Genomic DNA, 14,467 nt, shown 5'->3' on the forward strand with positions numbered 1-14,467 from the left:
ATTTTTCATATTGCACCAGTACAGTTAATGAGCAACCTGTACTTGTGTGCTTGTTTGTACTGTCTAAAATGTTTATTTTGGAATAAAGAGGTTAATATAAAAAATATTTTTTGTCCGATTCATCGATTAATCGAAAAAATAAACGGCCGATTCATTGATTTTTAAAATAATCGTTAGTTGCAGCCCTAATCATACTCCATCTATCTTAACCTTACTAATCAGTGCTACTATGAAAAACACAGCTCATCCATTACAGGATGAAAAGAAAAGTATGGTATAAAAAAGTATAAAGAATAATATAAAACAAAAATACAAACGTTTACTTAAGAACCAACAGATTTTATATCCTTTGAAAACATTTGAAGCAGTTTTTAAAAAGAGTTTACTTAAGTTTGCATGATTTAGTCTTTAAGAGGAAAATGAAACCTAGTAACCCTTTAGAAATTGCTTAAAATAAAAACAAACCTCATCTTTCTTCTGTTCTTCCTTCTCAGCTTTGACCTGTGGTTGTTCTGTCAGTGGGAGGTAGCTTTTGTTGCCAATGGCTTCAAAGAGTTTATCCACAAATGGCTGGGTCTCTGAAAGAAAGTAAGGTTGTGAACAAAGTTTTTTTTTTTTTTCTTTCTAATGTTGATTAGTTTCTAGATGTAGTATTAAATTAACACGAAATCAAGTGCCAACCTTTTTGTAGGAAAACATCCAATTGGTCAATACACAGGGCTTTAAGTTCCTTTTCACTTTTGTCCTTCTTCACCAAAGCAACAACATATTTTGCGAGAGCAGAGGGGTCGGCATCACAACTGGATGTCAGAATGGGGACAATAATGGGTACATGTGTACATGGAGACAGCTGTATCAACATTTTGGAAATGCTATGGATAGTTAGCGTATTAAGCCTTTTTAAATGTAATAATAAAAAAATAAATAATAAAAGTGCAGTTTAAAAACTAATGTGACATCCTGTAATTCAGAGTTGCATGGGCAGACGTGCTATGCGTAGCTAATAATGCTAAATGCACTTACATGGGCTCCAGGGTTTCAGACAGCCATGTTTTCAAAGCATCGAGGTTATCAATTATCATCTTCAGTCGACCCGAACTTTCCTTTCACGACGGCCCAAGCAGAGACTTTTCAAAATGATGGTATTTATCTGTTTAAAACAGGCACCAAACATAAACCGGTCAAACTTTCCTGCTCACCAACTGGTATTCAGCAACACAGATGCTAACAGCGCCGTTAGCTAACTTACCGCGAGAATGTTCGATAGCCTAGTTGTTTTAGCATATGTATTTCCAGGCCCTAAACGTGCAAAAAAAAAAAACGACTTCGGCACCAACAAAGTTGCATTAGAACAAATGAAAACGCGAATTTAATATTATCAAACTTTAACGAATCGACAACGAAATGTTTCTGCAATTTTATAATCTGTTAAAATTCATTGGCATCCACGTTTAGATGATACTTCGTCTGTGAGTATTTACTTCCGCTCGTATTCACGTTCCCACATTTCTGGAAAAATCGCGAGATTTGCTAGTGAAAGTCCATCTATAAATTTAGCATGAATCTTATTTGTTTAGCTTCAATTGGCGTTAGTAATGCCGTAAAAACCAGATAAAGGAAAAAATAAGTATATATATATATATATATATAATCTCTTAGAGGAGACTGATTTGTCTTCTTAAGACAGCTGTGTATATATATACACACAGAGCTGTCTAAAGAAGACAAATCAGTCTCCTCTAAGAGATTACGTTTACATAGTTATATTAATTGATTTTGCATATGCATTCACGTGAACTTTTCAATATAACATAATAGTTTTAAATAGGTATTATACTTAAAATGCAAAGGCGCCAAATTCTTCTATCAGAAATTAACACAATTAGCAGAAGTGAAGGTTTATAAAGTTTTTAAAATGTCTGTGATTTTTCCATGATATCTGTTTCTTTGAGATAAATTAACTATTCTAATTTACTGAATGATTAGATAATTTTTAGCATTTAAAAAATAACCACAATGTAGATCTTTAATAACGAGAAGTAAAGACTTCCTTCATGTACAGAAATACATTTTAAAAAGCACATTTCACCATTTAAGTATAGTTGATAGAAAGCAGATAGTTAGCTACATGGTAGATAACATGAACAGTTTTATCAATGCATTTTATTACCTACAAATTTAAATATGATTGAAATGATTGATAACTTTACATTTTCATTAACTGATTTAAGTCATATCCCATATGTACTCATGTCTCTTTTTCGCTCTGCATGCATTCCTTCGCTTTCTTTTGCTATCCTGCAGTAGCTCTGAGAAATATTTCATTCTACAAATAAACATATATATTAATGTCTACAATGGTCCCAAAGGGTCAACCATAAGTATTATTCAAAATAAGAATTATACTACATTTACAGACAGAGGGCACTACTACATACATCGACTTGCACCACTGGCAAATATACACAAAATAATGATAATAATCCATCCATCCATTTTCCACCACACTTATCCCAAGCTGGGTCACGATGGAATGTAATTATAATAATAGTAATCATAAAAAACACCATTTGCTGTGTATAGTAAGTTAAAAAGGGTTGAAGTGAGTATCCTTCATTCATATAACATTGGGTTGGTTGTTATGTAAACTAAAGAATGGATGCGCGTTGGGGCATTTTGAACACTGCACCCTTCCTGAGTGCTTTATGTCCATCCCTTTCATACATTAAGCAGGGATCTTCATCCTTGCAGTCAATGCCCACTGCCCATGTTTTAAGTGTTTCCACACATCTGACTTAATGACATAAATTAACAGGTTTTTGTAACCAGAAATGGTTCCTAAGGAGTTAATACTGACATTTGATTCAAGTGTGTGGGGTAGAGACACATCTAAATCATGGAGGACAGTTGGCCTTGAAGACGAGGCTTAAAGATCCCTGCCTTAACAAAGCTCAAATTATTTCAAATTAGATTCTTGAAAATGAAAAGGCACCTCATTTGCTTTCCCGATCACCAGCTCTCAATCCAAAGAGGTTAAATGGAAAAATTGGCATCATGGAATTTGGAGCAATTATTGCTGATTTAACCTTTTTTTAATTTTTTTTTATGGCACAAAGATTCAAGACAGCAGAAAAGACAAAATTAGCAAGCTTTATTTGATAATGGTATTTGTTAATTATCAACTAATAGCAGATTCCACATTAGTTACGCTTTAGGTTCTAACCTCTAAAGGCTCTCATCGAACCTGCAGTTTCTAAATATCATTTTAAGACTTCATGGTCTTGCAAAATAAACTCTTATTTCACAGAGACCAGAGGCCTTGAGATTACAAATATATGACCTCACCATTTGTTTACACTTTAAAAGTATTTCTTCATTGCCTGACATGTCTACGGTATATTTTTCCTTTTAGGCACCTTATTTAGCAAATGTAGAAATTCAGAAAGTTTGAAAAAGCCTGATTTTAATACCAGAAAAATATTGATAGCAATTTGAAATTTTATCTCTAAGGCAGTCATGAACAATGTTCAAAGTAATGGGTCATAACACCTTAGATAGGTTCCTTAAGTCTCAAGTAAGTGCCACCTTTCACCAGACCATGTGTGACTGATCAGTATGGCTGATCCCCATAACATGTCTTTGAAGAAACCTTTTTAATACCAGTTAAAATAACATCTGATTTTACCTTTGTGATTAAAGGATTTATTTTGTATCGTTCTTGTAATCATATTAGCTTTTCCAAATAATACTGACCATTATAAAGAAAGCTTTTCTAATTAGTTGATAGCGAGCTACAGGATACCCAATGAAAATGTCAATTATTTAATTTATCCTTGTATCAAAAGTCACCAAAACAACCCCCCCACAGAAAAAAATGTAAAACATGTAATTAACATATTAACTTCTAAATTTTTGTTTTCATGGGCCTTCAAACCTCTACATAATAGCCGCTGACAGACTGTGTGCAGACTCCATATTAGAGACCTCCAAATGTGCAGTTATTGATATATCTCAGGCTCATCCATACAAAACACAGTACATTCATGGTTTAGCTTAAAGTTCTGTGTTTTTATTACTTTCAACATAAACTACAAAAGTTAAGGACATACAAGTCTTTACATTGTGTTTCAGTGTGCCTTCCAGCCAAACTACCCCCCCTCCCCCACTTCATTTTTCTTCGCAAAACAAACCATCCCAAACATGCATTTACCTTCTTTAAAAGAAAACAAGTATCCTGATACATTGATGAAACACTTTCGACCAGCAGCACATAAACCACACTAAACACATTCTGAAATCCATTTACATTCCATAAAACTAATGCATATTAAATTAGCAAAAATATATACTTTAAATAGTTAACTTTGTGATTTATTATATAATTTCTTTAAACATCTAACTAATGCGATTGTAAAAAGTAAAAAAAAAAAAAAAAATACTAATCTCAATAAAATGTACACTAAAACAATTTTGTGTGTATTTATCTTTTTGACATATGAGTTATGAAACTTTGCTTTCTATGGAAACAAGAACAGTCAAAGGAACAAAAAAGAAAGACCATTCAACCACAGAAAAGCAATAAGATTCAACATTTTGGTTTGAAATAGACGCAACTTAATTATTGCGTAAAGCTTGTCAGCGCTTTTCAATAGGTTTAACAGCTGCCCTTTAATGTCTAGGTAAATTGATTTCTTGGACAAGGAGGAAAGAGTGAAAAGTATTTACAATAGCTTTTGCACATGTATACATCAAGACACAATATTATAAGGAACAGCTCTAAAAAAAAAAAAATAAAAAAAAAAAAACATTGCTCCCGCTTACATTTGTTAAAATGATGAATAAAATGAGTAACAGTCCAAAGAAAAAGAAAAGAGCTGCAGTGGTTGCCTCCATCGACATTCATAAAAAAAAAAAAAAAAAAAAAAAAAACTTTATAACTTACAGTATGCACAGCATTCGTTTGTTATGATAAACATCTAAGACACATTCCTGGCCTGAGTAAAAACCTCTAAAAGTAGTGTGTTTAAGAACTCCAATAAGGATGAGCATTCATTTAAACATCCAAAGAAGATTTTTAAGATCCGAGAATAGCCAGGACCTAGTTTTTCCTTTCAATAAACTGAAGGTTAATGGGGGCAGCAGGGCAGAGCAGGCCGTGGGTTTTAGCTTTGACTTCAGCAGTAAGAGGAGACACCCCAATGGAGAACCTTTGAATAAGCTGCAAACAAAGCAAAAACAAGCCTTACTTAAGATGCAACAAAGCTGTATGTAACATTGAAGTGTAGGACATTAGGTTTAAATGATACATGAATGGCTTTTCGAGATGAGTGAGATCGTTTGAGAAAGTCTTTTTGACAGAATTAACTATGGTATAGCTGTTAGGTGAAGCCTTTTGCCAGTTTACTACTTTCATTTCATGTGTATTTTCATTGGTCATCAGGATCTATGCAGCTGCATCAACAAAGGCAACAAATGGAGCAATGTTTGGTAATGATGGGGGTGGTGTGCCACACTGTGTCTCACATGGGTTCAGGGAAGTGGACAAAGGCAATTACTAAAGTTGCAGAACTTTTAGAACCAACATGATGGAATATAAATAATTAGTGGTTCCATATTCCACCTTCATCCCCCCTGAGGCATACAGTTAATTTCCCCCACCATCCCCCTGTTTTACATGATCAGAAAAGCTCTAAATTCAGGAGCCGACTTCCCTCTAGTGGCCACTTTGTCCAACAACCATGTTAATCAGATCTCATGAACCCATGTTCATGAGATTTGTTAAAGATGGGTGGACCCATTTACATGCATAAAGAAGGCATAGATCCTGCACCCCCAAACTTAAAACTTTGTGTTTAAATTGTGATTTAAACACAAATTAAGATTTTAAAGGTATAGTAGAGGATGTTCTTTCTCCGAGTGGATCATCAAAATAAGTGGCGCTCATAATTGTCAAACATTCTTGTGATACGTTTACATAAGGCCGTCCTAAGTCCCCATTTTGGAAAGTAAGTTTGTACGAGCAATGCAAACAGCAACTTTTAAAAAAAGCGTGCATGAGGAGAAATGGGCTCGAGCATGCTCTAGCAAGCGTTTAGTAGACGTTCCCTCTCGGGAGCGGGTATAGGGTTGTGGAGAGGACAAGTCTTTTTCAAAATTTCGCGAAAATCCTGCACTATACCTTTACCTACCGGCTACATTAAGCAAATAAAGCTAATTGTTATGGGTAAGATAAAGGATACAGTACCTATAAAGTTGGTGTATTGTGTGCAAAAACAGCTTTGGGTTAGCTTTCCTCAGTCTAATTTGTGTTTTAAGAGATATATTATATAATATTGTCCTTAACGTAGCAAACAGTCTCTCTAACTAAAAAAATTGTCAATTCTTCATTACTGAAAGGGTATTAAATTGTTCAGCATATCATCATGACAACATTTGGCTAATGCAAGAGCTAAAGGATCGAACGCAACCGTTAATTCAGGTAGTGTTAATTTGCTTTATAATGAATCTCACTTGCTACAATTTACTTGCTACTGAAATGTCCTTCCCTTCCTACAACCAACCGAAGTGAATTTAAAAACTGATATGATAGGAATTACTGTATGTGAGATGGAAGCCTAACTATTCTTCACAACCATTGATTGTGATCTTCTTGGAAGTTAAAACATTGGTCAATAATGATATGTTTACACCTGCAAGCACTCTGTAATCTTGCCTTGAAATAATCTCAAACAAAATCTAAATTGTTGAATGTTAGAATACATTGAGATAGTGTTAACTACAATGCATTTGCCTCATTGCAATCAAAACATCTTTGTTATACAACATTCATTTCACTTTTAAATATGCATGTTTTCAGAACAACTCTATAATGAAAGAGTTAATCAATACCCTACCCTGGTGAGAGCCAGATGCATCTCCAGCTCTGCAATTCTTCTGCCAATACAGCTCCTGATGCCGTAGCCAAAGGGAATTGAGCCAAAGTTGTCCACGCGATCTGAGGAATCTTTCCGTACCCAGCGCTCTGGTTGGAATTCTAAGGGACTGGGAAAGTTCTCTGCATCCAGAGACGTGGAGTAGTGACAAAGGGCCAGCTGAGTCTGAGGAACAGAAAATTGCAATAGGGTAATGAAAACAGGTGGGCTGTTGTGCGTGTGTCACGCAATAATGCACAAGAGATTTAGGAATAATGTTGTATCATGTCACATCTGGTTGTGCTTTAATGTTTTTGGCTGACATACTCAAGGTTTTTTTTTTTTTTCAGCACATGCACACTCTAGAAGCATCTTACCCCTTTGGGGATGAAGTATCCACCAACCACCAAGTCATCCTGGGTAATCCGGCCGTTGCCTGGGAGAACTGGAAAAAGCCTGCTCCCCAGAGGGACATACAAAGACTGTTATTCAGCAGCACTACACAGCACTAGGCTGTTCACAAAGACTTTAAGAAAAAAAAAATAGAAAGAATCTGAAAAATACAACTAAAGATTTTATATAAATACTCCATGTCTATTTAAGCACATTTTCAAAGTATGTAAGCAAGGAGAGATAAACAGTTCAGCAGTACTGTATTACATAGTATGAAAAAATGTTGGCGTGATGAGCAGTTAAACAAAACATACCTAAGAGTCTCTTTTACCAGCCCTCTGATGAGAGGCAGGCGAGGGACGTCTTCAGCTGTGGGAACAGTTCCAGATCCAAGAGTCTGTGTGACTTCTGTGTAGATTTGCTCCTGGATGTGAGGGTGTCGTGCCAGCAGATAGCTGGCCCAGGAGAGGGTGAAGGACGTCTGAAATAAACAATAAGACATGAAAAAAGCTCTATAGGTAATTTATAAAAGCATTTGATCATCATTAAGAGCTTTAAGGAAATCTTGCCCTGTTTTTTTTGGGAGTGGGAGGGAGTTTTGCAACATAGGTGATATAAGAGCTTCTATAATGTTACGCAACAGAGAGGGGGGCTTGAGGAGGGCTAATTCCACATACTGAACAGACACTCATGTTTGCTCCTCAAGCTTAAATCTCATCCTTATCACTTCTCATCCACTTTTACCTTGATTAACTTTTATTGGATTACATCATTACTTTAATGAATCTCAACTTGGTCTCATAATACAAAATGACCAAACTGCACAAGTGGAAAAAGGGGAAAAAAAACATTTCTACTTTACATAACCATTCAGCTAAATTTCCACAGACGTCAAGATCTTTCTGACTGAGCAATCTGATCACCCCCTCTATAAAGCAGAGTACTTCCTCCGTGTGACTCACATTTCACTGACATTTTGATTTGAATGAGGTTGGCAGATGACCAAGTGATATGAAAATGGGTTTTAACACTCTTCCCCCTATTGACTGTAGAGCGTTACATCTGATTTTCCCTCCCCCAAACCCACACCATTCCTTCTTTTCCTGACTCCCCTGTCTGACTTTCCTATCCAACCCCGCTCTGTTAATGGCATAAGGAGATATCAAAATGGCCAGTTTTTGCATGCACAATAGAGCTCAAAGGGGTGTTGAATGATAAAAAAGCCCATGTCCTTATCTAGGCCTTGTTAAGACCTCTGAAATCCACAAATAATGACCACATGCCCAGTTTGGAAGTTATTTCTAATCAATTTCAGATGGCACTAATTATCTGCACTGAAAAGAATCATATGACTAAAGTGAATTTGTGCCCATTTCTATTAGGCTTAGGCTTTTTCTTTTAAATCTGTGCCTCCCCCCCAAACACTCACCATACACCAATTTCTTTCTTTGCTTCCTTCTTATGCCAGTTCCCAGCTAATCCCTCACATCCAGACCCTTACAACCCTCCCTCCCATCATCTCACCTCTGCCCGGACTGTGCCATAATTCTGGCTGTAGCTAACGCGTCTTGACAGCTCTTGTGTGTGAAGAGTAAAGGCAACTTGCACTCTGGGGTCAGGTAATGGCATAACTAAGCCCGCCACCCCACAGGGCTGCAGCCAATTCAGCAAATTTAACAAAAACACAGACACCCTTTTATTCTGTAGGCCCAAGAAAAGTACAAAACACTCTATCCCCCCTTAGTTCTCATTAATCTGACAGTACCCCAAACAAATTAGGCTGTAACTGTGAACATGTGCAAACACACTCGTAATAGAAAAAAAAAAGTTGGCTTTGTCAAAATCTGAACTATTTCCTGGAAACACTTTTAATCCGCTGTCTCCTGGAGTGAAAAAGTATATTTGAGACTCAAAAAAAAGAAAAGAAAAAGAAAAATTTAAACTCACGCAAACAAACCCTTCTTGGATTCAGAGGTACATACAATTAGAAAAACAAATGTTTTACCACAGACGTTCAAACTTAATTAAACTAACAGCCTTAATTACCAGCAAGTAGAACAGTGCTCATAATTAAGTTCTAATGAGGAAACAGAAGAGCGTACAACACAGATGTCTGGCACAGAAAAAGAAGGACAAAGGGACCCCTGTGTTGAGCTAACAGACAGAGACAAACGGCAAGAAACTAAACCAGAGTGAGAACATATTTGTCAGTGGGATACTGTGTAACCTCCCAATTCATTTTCCTGACCTGACGCTAGCACAGACACAGATGTGGTTCCCGTAACATTAGCATGCGCGCTTAACAATAAGTCAGACACACCCTTAATCCTGGCTCCTCCAACTGCTACAATGGGAATAATTACACAATGCTAACCCAACACATTTGAAAACAATCCAAAAAAAAAGAACAAAAAACACAATCACACACACACCGTATCGACCCCAGCCAGAAGCATCTCTGTTACATTTGCGTAGATCTCCTCCACACTCATCTCCATGGTGGTGAGCATGTGTGTGAGCAGTCCCCCCTTCACTGTCTCCCCCCTTTCAACCTGGGCCTTGATCTCCTTGAATCTTTGATCCACATGAATCATGCCTGGGATTAGACAGATACAAAGAAGGTGGGATAATATGAGGAGTATGGGAGGGGGTGGAAATGGAGGAAAAAAAAGAAGAGATATATAGTTATGTAGAGATGATCTCCCACAATACTACATTAAGTCAGATTTTCAAATTTATATTCATTTCAGCATTTAGTAAATAAACTTTCAGACAATAAAATGTTACATAGAAAATCTAAACTGTAAAAAATGTAATCTGAAATATACAACAATGCAGTAGCAGTTACGGAACATTACAAAAACTTAAGGAAAAGCTAAAGCCTCTAACAAACTCCCAACGTCAGTACATGATGCCTTTTGTGTTTTCTGAAATGGAAAAGGGGGGGTTAAAATCAACCCAACCCTATTAAGGGCTGGTTATACTACCGCAGCAGTGTCACCGTGAGCTTGTAGCAGGTATGACGCAGACATTTGTGATTTATGCTCAATTTTGAAGTGTGGTCTGCGCTATGTTGCAAGAGGGACAAACACAGACTAGCTGTGGGTCTAGATACGGCCGAGGCAGTGAGGAAGTCAGGGCAAGTTTGTGCGATAACGGAGGGACATGAGGGTGAAAAAGAGCGGGGATCCAGGTAAAGAAAGGGTCCCAGCGTTCTTGCGCATCTCCATCTTCTAGCTGGCCCAACTTCACGTTGTCATTTTCGTTTTCCACAATGGCGGTCATACAAAGAAAACAAGCTGGTATGGTACCAAATAAGAAATATGCATAGTGTAGAGCAGATGTAGATTTGACCAATCAGAGGCCTCCTTTCTGCGTGTCTGCGGGAGGGGGCGGGGACTCTCTACGTTCACTTCTGACACTTACTCAGAATACCTAGTTTCTAAGTATAAATCAGCCTTTATCCCTTTTAATGGCACAGTGATGCATAGTGAAGATTAGCTGGCCTGGTTTGGTGGTCTGAAGTCGTTTTGACAGGTCCTCTGTGTTTCCAGCTCTTTGCTGGACTTCAGTGGTGTGCTTACACACTTTTCTTCTCGCCATTTAAACATAATAAAAAAAGACCAGGTGCTCAGAGATAGAATGGGTCACTATAATTAAACCAAAAAAAGTCTTTTCACTAGTAGTAAAATTTGATGTGCCTCCTTCTGATTGGGAGTACGGTATTTGCTAAAAGTGTTGGACCCCTAATCGGCCTTGTGTCCATTTCTTTTTTCTATGCTTTATCCTTGAATGCCCTCGTAAGGGACAGCCCCAGCTTGATGGTGATTTATGAACTTTCAATTGTACTTGTTGCAAATTTTTAACACAACTGTTTATTGAATGAGGATTAAGACTTCACAAATACAAGTGCGGAACAAAAGTCTTGTTATCTCCTTCTGCTTCCGGCCACATCTATTAGCATTTGTTTTTTAGTCGGACTTCATTAACAATAGTGTAAAAGCACAGTTTACTTACTGAATCTGAACAAGCCATCCCAGGAGAGACAAAACTCTTCCCATGGTTTGGGAATGATGGGACGAAGCCACTTAGGAATTGCTCCAGCATACATGGTGGTCTTGAAGGAACTGAACATTAGATGCAAGGCAGATATATAGTCCTGGGTTGCTTTAGGGATGTCGTTTTCCAAGCAACCTAGTCTACACTCATACAAGATAGCAGCCACGCCTGTAAAGATCGGAAGTTATCAGTTAGAGTTAAGTTTTCCACAATTGTGTAAATCAGGAGCCTATTTCTCTAGCACTGTATGGACATTTCTGCAGGCAGTTCATATTGAGTTTTATTACATCATTTATGTGTTGAAAGGTATTCTTTTTCCAATAACATAATGTTTATGTTTGTGCAGCCCTGTTAGAATAAAGCTAATTTCTCTCTTCTTGCAGAGCTTCTATTGGCTTTTACTCTTTACTAACCTTCCATGGAGTATTTGAAGAAAAGGTCATTCACATTGAGGACAGTAAGTCCATCGGGCTGCTGGCTCCGAAGGGTGTAAACTCTCTTGATTAGGTCGTCCACCACCTTGTTCACATCGTCGGAGAAAACTGCTACGTCACGGGGACGCATTATAAGTTGTCTGAGCACGCTCCGCATCTTAAGCCATTCTTCTCCCTCGCTGAGAAAAAAAGAAAAAAAAAAAAGCAGGGACAGTTTGAGTGAAAATGAAATAAAATTTTAATCTAAACATTGGAACATGTTCATTTATTTAACCTGTTGAAACTACAGTTTGTTGGCAGGATTCCAAAACTCTAAAGCTGGGAGGTTACTACTCACGCTGAGATTAGGCCAGTAGAACGGCCCCTAAGGTCCCTATACTCTTGCCAGGATTCCATGTTGGCTCTTTGAGGGGCCACACCCTCAGCACGCAGTACCTCCGCCACCAATTCACGGTCAGCGATGGAGACCACCAGCTGGGGTCCGAAATAAGACTTGAAGATTTTTCCATACTTCTTGCTGTGCTCCATCTATAAAGCAGGGATGACAGCCTTTATAGAGAGGTTTGTCTTTTACTTACAGATCACACTTCAGCACAGTTTCAACCAGTTACTCTGACATGTCTGAGGTCAAAATGAATTGAGACCAACCAACAGAAACCCTCATTTAAGGTTTCATCAAACTTATTCATCACACAATAAAAACCTTGAATTTTTTTTTTTTATTAATAAACGGGGTTAGTTACACTTTTAAAAACCCTCACTGATATTATTCTTTTTGACATTTTAAGCAAATTTTTAAGCAAGCAAAAAAAAAAAAAAAAAACATCTAGAAAAAACATATAGACTTAAGACTCAGTTTATGTCACTTTTAAATATGGGAAATGCATTTTCAAACTATGGCCGATTATTTTGGCAGACAGATGGGAAGCTAGACCTTTATGCAAGTATTTTAAATGTGATTTTGTCTCTAATACTATTTCTTATATAAACACAAAGATAGGTATTTACATTGGAATAAAGGTTGTGAGAATTTAACACAAGTGAAAGCGCAGGGGTTGTGTTGTTTCATTAAAGTTTAACTGGTTTGGTTTGTCCTATTCCTAATTTAATGAATGGGAAACCTCTGGAGTTACTTTCAGCATTTCCGTATCTTGAACTGTTACAAAACTCCAGCCGTCCAGAGGGAAACTGACCAGGAGTTGAGCTCCGGATGCGCTTTTACGCAACACTCAGTGCCATTCTGCGCATAGGTGGCAGAACTGGCCCTTAGCCAACTATGAAAAGCTAAATAACCTTTTTTTTAAAAAAAAACGTGAAAAAACAAACATTGTCAGCCTTCTTTACCTGAATCTCGTGAATTCTGCTGAAGCCGTCTCGCCAAAAAAACTCAACCAAGTTGGAAATGGTGCTCGGTCCCGGCATCTCCTTCAAGGTTTTGATCTGGCTTTTCTCTCGGAGCTCCGCCGGAGCGATCAGCCTGCCGGACACGGCCTCTTCTCCGGTTGGGATCTGCAGAGCCTCGCTGGCTGCTGTCTTGTGTAATGCGCGGGAGACGAGAAACAGCTGCTCGTTCAACAACCCGGCTGGCATACCCCTCCAGCATGCTGCCGAAATGCGGTTCAACACTGCCATTGTTTCTAAAGTTTGAAGCGAGCAAAGAAGGATTAAAAAAGGGCAACTTTAGACAAACTAGAAAACTTTCTGGCACGTGTAAAATGCAGACAGGTTGTATTGTGAAAGGCTTTTAAATAGTGGCTTGGACAGCCTCAGTATGCGAGGATTGGATGGTCGCTGCTAAAGATGGGAGGGATATCTGCTCTATTCGGGTGTGGGCGTTTACCCAAAAAGTTTTAAGTCCATCCTTTCGTTGCAAAAGGGGTGCAGTACAACGTGCCATTTAAGTTACATCACACCAATCAATTAAGCGGCATATGTGAACGAGCAAAAGTATGCAGCAGGCGCGCGCACACATACAGACCTTTATTTATCCCTTTGGAGAAACTCCATTAAGGTAATACATTTATCAAGCCTCTTACTTTTAGTAGCCATCTCATCTAAATAGAAGAGAATAGAAAATCCCTTTAATGTCCCACAATAGGAAAATTCTGGTGTTCTGGTGCAGCAAAAAGATTATATAAAAAATGTCATAAAAATGTGGAACTTAGATTAGTTTATAAGAATAACATAATAGTAAAGAGTGTAAAAAAAAATAAACAAGTAAAATACTGTACTGTAAAGTGTTTTAACAATATAAAACCGTGCACCTGGAAAAAAATATAAAGCTATGGACATTTTTACAGTAAAGGATATTTGAAAAATAGATGCAACATCATAGATGTGTAGAATGACAGCAGCATGTTATTTAACTGACTAAGATAGAAACTGCAAAATCAGCATGAATATAACAACTTATTGAGGTTGTTGGGAAGAGTGATGGTTATAAAGTCTCTCAGCTGCTGGGAGGAAGGATCTGTGATAAAGCTCCCAGGTGCATTTAGGGTGCAGGAGTGAGGAGCTCTCCAGGTCTGCAACAGCTTCATGCATGGGATGGGAAACATTATCTAACAGAGATTTACATTTAGTTAGGATCATTTTGTTTCCACCTCATGCACTGAGTCCAGAGGGCAGCAAATCACAGAGCTGGCCTACCTGATCCGCTTATCCAGCTGC

General features: G+C 37.7%; 2 protein-coding genes across 2 annotated transcripts in view; both read right to left on the reverse strand.

Moving 5' to 3' along the window:
• Positions 1-1,476, reverse strand: part of rbm26 (RNA binding motif protein 26) — a 15,925-nt gene extending 14,449 nt beyond the window's left edge. The window contains exons 1-4 of the mRNA XM_015371295.1: positions 1,250-1,476; positions 1,024-1,150; positions 682-800; positions 466-578 (exon numbers count right to left, since the gene is read on the reverse strand). Coding sequence (XP_015226781.1) covers positions 466-578; positions 682-800; positions 1,024-1,082 — 291 coding nt within the window. The 5' untranslated portion in view covers positions 1,083-1,150; positions 1,250-1,476. The remainder of the gene's footprint in view (positions 1-465; positions 579-681; positions 801-1,023; positions 1,151-1,249) is intronic.
• Positions 1,477-4,932: 3,456 nt separating this feature from the next.
• On the reverse strand, positions 4,933-13,429 carry LOC107082507 (cytochrome P450 27C1-like). Its single transcript, XM_015371226.1, has 9 exons — positions 13,142-13,429; positions 12,135-12,325; positions 11,777-11,976; positions 11,322-11,531; positions 9,737-9,900; positions 7,619-7,785; positions 7,289-7,367; positions 6,894-7,097; positions 4,933-5,218 (listed from the first exon to the last, which is right to left on the reverse strand). Exons 1-9 carry the CDS (start codon positions 13,427-13,429, stop codon positions 5,099-5,101), a joined length of 1,623 nt encoding a protein of 540 aa, XP_015226712.1. The 3' UTR covers positions 4,933-5,098.
• Positions 13,430-14,467: the final 1,038 nt, after the last annotated feature.

Source organism: Cyprinodon variegatus, unplaced genomic scaffold (genome assembly GCF_000732505.1).
Source record: "Cyprinodon variegatus isolate N-32 unplaced genomic scaffold, C_variegatus-1.0 Scaffold55, whole genome shotgun sequence".
Taxonomy (NCBI): Eukaryota; Metazoa; Chordata; class Actinopteri; order Cyprinodontiformes; family Cyprinodontidae; genus Cyprinodon; species Cyprinodon variegatus.